The 5,547-nt window shown below is 43.2% G+C and overlaps 1 protein-coding gene across 2 annotated transcripts; it reads right to left on the reverse strand.

Moving 5' to 3' along the window:
• Positions 1 to 1,511: 1,511 nt before the first annotated feature.
• Positions 1,512 to 5,304, reverse strand: LOC123143492 (THO complex subunit 7B). 2 transcript variants are annotated; one of them, XM_044562427.1, is made up of 3 exons: positions 5,005 to 5,304; positions 2,501 to 3,135; positions 1,512 to 1,881 (listed from the first exon to the last, which is right to left on the reverse strand). In XM_044562427.1, the coding sequence occupies exons 2-3, from the start codon at positions 3,092 to 3,094 to the stop codon at positions 1,747 to 1,749; spliced, it is 729 nt and encodes a 242-aa protein (XP_044418362.1). In that variant the 5' UTR covers positions 3,095 to 3,135; positions 5,005 to 5,304; the 3' UTR covers positions 1,512 to 1,746. The 2 variants fall into 2 exon arrangements, with proteins under 2 accessions (XP_044418362.1, XP_044418363.1); XM_044562428.1 differs by having other exon boundaries at positions 2,501 to 3,151; positions 5,005 to 5,285.
• Positions 5,305 to 5,547: the final 243 nt, after the last annotated feature.

The following is a 5,547-nucleotide window of genomic DNA, read 5'->3' on the forward strand; positions in this document are numbered from 1 at the left end:
CAAAAAGTTATCGTGGTGTTGTATGTGAGTATCACCTGGTTGTGCGTATATAACCACGTTATTTAGATATAAGTTATTGGGGGTATATTTTTCAACAACTTCTATTTCGGAGTCAAAAGTTACCTTGGTGTTTGTACTTGAGTAATCAGCTCTATTGTGCGTATATTACGTAAAAATTATTGGGGGTATATTTTGAAACAACTTATTTTTCGGGTCAAAAGTTATCACGGTGTTTGTTCACTTATCAGATCCGCGGTGCTTAAATTTCCAACTTATTTAAGCCGATATTTTTTAGGCCAAGTAGAATGCAATAAGTCAGCAAAAAGAGTTTTTTGGGTAAAAGTTATCATCGTTCTCAATGCAAGGCAAACTTGGCCCAATACTTAACAATATCAAATAGAATGACATGTATTTATTAGACAGGAACTGATGTGGGATGAGTTGGTTATTGTGGTGAATCCTCCTCTCAAGAGATCAGAGTTCAAAACCTGGGAAACACGCTTTATGTTTCTTGCAATTTTGAAGCGAACGAAAACAGTGCGGTTAGTATTTACTCCCTCCGTCCCATAATATAAGAGCGTTTTTGAGACTACACTAGTGTTAAAATTTTCGCGTGCGGGATTTAAACGCGTGGGTGAAAAAAAATGATTGTGCGATCTAAACCGCTGCGCTAGTCTCGACCGTGAGATGCGAATCGTGCGGCATCCGGATCGTGCGGATCTGTTGCAGAATTTCAGACGGCAGGAATTTTAGCTTTGCCGTTAAAAAAGTTCAAAAAAATCCGTGAAAATTTGTATGTGTTCACTATGGATCCATAATTTTTTGTTTTATAAAAATAGAGGCGCATTTAAAAATACATATTTGTCTTTTCTTTTTACGTCATGTGTGAAAATAAAATGTTGTGAAATTTTGCACATACGTAATATACATATGCGCTTCTGTTTACAAAAAAATCAATTTTTTTATGCTGTACAATTTTTTTAACGGACACCATGATGCCCATGCACAACTTGTAATTTTCGCTCAGAAACCCCTCTTACAATGATTATCCTTGGGGCACCAAGTGGTCCACTTGGTAAGCTACGAACAAATATTGCAATCAATGATCGTCCTTGGGGCATGGGCGATTTAGAAAACAAGAAATGCCTATATCTTCATAGGAATTCAGCCTGACAACCTATAGCCGCAAAAGTTATCTTCAAGGAGAACATGCCATGAAAAACCGCCCGGCAGGGCGAAAAGCTTGCTCAGACTTACAATCATAGACATCCAGCAGAGTGCTACTGTTTCCCATAAAAAAAAAGAGGTTCTATTTTGTGTCAAAGTTACTGAAGTTCATATACCAATGTTTCATTGAGGACAAACACAACAAGCATCCCCATCAGCTATAAGTTCATAAACCAGTGCCAACATCTCAGTTCAGAGGTAGACAAAATCACCAGCCAGAGTTTCAGGCACTCCTTGACAGCCTGTTTTACCCCAGTCAGCATGGCACACTGTTGACTCCGCCGTTTTCGATAAATAATCACGCTGCAATTCTAAATCTGGAGTACATATTACAGCACAATGATTCTGCATCTCTATCATACAAGCACGGAATGGTTCGACGTCAAGTACATCTTACGGTTCAAGATACCACAGCAACAACAAAAAAGGGATCTCTTACAAAGAAACACCGCGCCCAGACACTACCGAAGCATGCTTGAGCGTGCAGGGTAAGCAACTCGCTAGTGCTAGGATCGTTAATCAGTCTACAGCCATCGCATCCGAAGCACCGCCGCTGCCTTCCTCTATGCTCAACTTTGGCTCTTCAGTGGCGGCTCTCAGCTCATCTGCTATGTTCCTTTGCTCATCTTCGATCGAGATTTGCAATTCCTCCACCTGTAATAGGTACCATATTAGAGCAGGCAGAACCATATTCCGGATCCAGCCCCGAAAGAAAAATATGTAGCGGCTTAAAGCAAGACGGTAAAGCACACAATTGAATTCTAGAAATGAAGATAACTGCACTAAAATTTCAGTTTTGAAACTAAAATTAAATGGATGTACTGCTATCATTTGATTGAGAGGAATTAGCTGCATATCCTACACCTAAATGTTGGTGAGCACTGATGTAAAATTCAGTAATTGGTCATGTATAATAACCAGGTTGTTCCTTCCTAAAAATCATGCTGGATTGTGGAAAACATAGACAGGAGAAGTATGAAAATTGAGAGACGTTTGTTAGCTTCATGGAGCCACTGTTCCACTTCTAGAGACCTAGATGACATCCATATCCAAAAGTAGTGTTATTGCAGTACTTTGAAGTGCTTTTTCCTGACATGGCTCCTAACTCGAGGTAGAAATGAATGGTATATATGGCTGGAGCAGCAGCTCCATGGTTCTACCAAAGATTCATGATCAAACTTTAACCTTACCATAACTATTTCAACTGATATCCTATCTTACAGGAGGAAAATCATGATTCTGAAAGTAAAAGATAACATAACCATGAACTCACCACATGCAGAAGAAGAGCAAACTGCTTCTTCCTAAGCTCTAACGTCCTTGTACATGCTGCACTCTCGGCCTCCAAATTAGCTATCTCCTTCTCAAGATTAGCGATAAGTTTCTCGGTTTCTGACCGTGGAGGCTGCGAGGAAATCAGTTTTCTGATTGCTTCACACTCCTCTTTGTGCTGCCTCTCAATCTTGCTTTGCTCAAGTTGCTTTTTAAGATCCTCAATATCAGTCTGAGCTTGCAAGATTTGTCGCTGGATCTCAACCTGCAGCTCGTTGAAGCTCTCCTTTTCCCTGAGATTTGCATCAACTACAGCCTTGCTTTTTAGAAGAGGCAGCTCAAAAGTGTTAATTTCCTGCAGAAAGGCCTTGTACAGCCTCTCACAGTCACTTGTATTGTCTGCATCCTTCTCTACCTCGGTGGCGAAGGACATGAACTTCTTTTGGAGCTTCTTTAGGGGTGGTTCACCCCTGGTAGTTGTGATCCTAGTCAGAAGCCGATGTTTGATAATCGCATCATCCTCATGTGGCCCAAATGCATAATGTGCAGACATGTCTTCACCCCTCCCGGCAACTCTCCTCCCTTTGGTAAGCATTTCAGAATTTGAGGGATCAACCAACTGAAATCAGAGCAGTGCTAAGAACAGAAGAAACTGTATTAATTATAAATCAATTAGCTCAACTGTTTTGAATTGGTGCGTCTGTATGAAAATGCACTTGAATGCTTGCATATCCATAAACTATAGAACATCTACAAGGCTACAGATTTGACTACCTACATCCATACATGTACATATGAACATTTGCTCTAACAGCACCTAGCAAGAATGCAAAAAGCACGTGTGTATCCAGGTAGGCTTGGCAATGGGCTGAAATACTATTTGAACCAAACACAACTAAAACAGCACATCTCAAGTTCATCCAAGAATCACTAGAATCAGGGCATTCGTTGTGGGCAACGGAAGGCGAGGCAGCAAGCGGAGTTCTTCACAACAACTATAAGATCATCATGCTAATTCTAAGAAATTGCTTCCATCCACACACACACAAAATAATCCAAACATGCATTGATACATCAAAACCACAGATTGATTTTCACAGATAAGCATACATCCAATATCCATCACATGGTTGCATACATATATAACAAGTTCACTACTTCACAGAGACACAGACCCATCCGCACTCTGTAGCTTGGGAGTACGACCTGTACGACGGTGTTTTGAGGGACGGAGGCCGACCTGGACACTGGACGTCCAGGTGGGATTGAGGCAGAGGAACATTCGGGCGAGTGGGACAACGACCAGGATGTGATGGAGCTTGGGGACAGGGCGAGCTCAGGCCGGCAGAGGGGCGAGGTGTAGCTTCACTACGGAGTGATCTCAGGGTGGCGGTCCACTAACCCTAGCTTCTGCCGCTCACCACGGTGCTGCAGGGAAAACGATTCGGGGGAAGAGAACAGGACTATAACGTACCCCGGACACTACAAAGATTCAAAAACCTCATCCTACAAATTACAAAAAATCCAAGAGAAACGGAAGTACAAAACAACTCCTGGGTTTAATAAACAAATTTTAAATGTCAAAAAATGGCGAAAAAATATACATGTATCCTTTTGGGTGTCTGCAAATTCTCATGGGAGAAACACAAATATTGGTTCGGCTGTGGCTTAAAACTGAACAGAAAGCAGCTGTGGGAAAGTAGATGTGGGTTGTGTGCTGTGAGAAAGTTGTAAACCCATTTGGTAACTAGCTGTCTGAACTGTGGTTGTGGGACTGAATACCCTAAATACTTGAGAGATTATTTACATGCTGTTCAACAATAAGGATCTCACTAGATGTTGTCTTAGCTGTAAATGATCATGTTATAACTTACAGGTAAATTAACAGACTACCAAGTTCATTTTGTTCATAGATTTTTGGAGTAATTAACACATGAATTGTGTATACTCTTTCTTCAATAAGTCCCACGCTTTTCAATTGCTTCTTCCTAAATGTATTCCCGGTCCTGGCAAAAATCTTCTCCCCAAGATTTATGTAACCACTCCGGTTTAACATCCCAATGGCCTATTACGAATATCAGCCTCCTCTTGGCATAACTCACAAGAAACAGTTTGCGTGTTGCTCGTCCCAAATTGCCTTTTCCATCTACTTCCAAACAAAATACTAGTAGCAACAAATTGCCAGAGAAACAGTTGCAAGCACTGCCGCCATACAAATTTTACATTTCAACATACACACAGCCAACTACAACTTGCAACTAATTCAACATACACACAAATTCTAAAAACACTGCAATTGTGCGGTGCATACATAATACATGAGGAGGAAGAAAACAAGTCATTCAGCCAGGTCAAAGGAGTGCAGGGGTACAGCCAAAGCAAAGTTTCTCCAGAGCTAGACATCGCCCACTTTTATGCATGCAGGTAAGATCACTTGAACAGATTTGAGAAAAAAAATGCAAGTAGTATGAACTACAGTAGATGGGAGCGAGAGCGTAGTGGTACCGTGCGGGGCAGGGCCGGAGAGGGGGAGGGGGCAGCTTGGCTGCGACTGGCGGGCGAGGGCGGCACTTCACGGGGCGACCGCGGTCGACGAGGGGGCCGGGGCGGAGGCGGCCGGCGAGCAGCCCCCGTGGCACGGCTCGAGCGGCGGGACGGGCAGGTGGGGCGGAGGAGAAGGAGACGGGGCGACGGCGGAGGCGGGCGGCGGTGGCGCTAACCCTAGGAGAATCGCCGAGAGGGGATGGGGGCGACGGACGGACGGGCGGGCGCGTGCGAGACGGGGCCGGCCTACCGCTTCGTTATTTCTGAGTGGCAGGAGGTGGGTAATTTCAGCCCAACTTCGGGGGTAAGCCAGCCTCAAGCCTCCTTAAGCTTACCTGTCAAAGACTTGTATATATTTCTGTTGGGTGCATGTTTATTTTTGCCTTTTGATTGTATTCCCTGTATTATTTCTGTTGGGTTGGGTGCACTCTTGTAGATGGTCTACCATTTCAAAGTTCAATGGCTGGTAAAAACAAGCCTCCTTAAGTTTGCATCAAACAATGC

Source organism: Triticum aestivum, chromosome 6D (genome assembly GCF_018294505.1).
Source record: "Triticum aestivum cultivar Chinese Spring chromosome 6D, IWGSC CS RefSeq v2.1, whole genome shotgun sequence".
Taxonomy (NCBI): domain Eukaryota; kingdom Viridiplantae; phylum Streptophyta; class Magnoliopsida; order Poales; family Poaceae; genus Triticum; species Triticum aestivum.

Excerpts from the sequence above, each read along its gene's own strand:
- LOC123143492 (XM_044562427.1), bottom strand. The coding sequence starts at position 3,094 with ATGCTTACCAAAGGGAGGAGAGTTGCCGGGAGGGGTGAAGACATGTCT. Across the intron at positions 1,882-2,500 it reads TTGCTCTTCTTCTGCATGTG|GTGGAGGAATTGCAAATCTC; the intron begins GTGAGTTCATGG and ends TACCTATTACAG.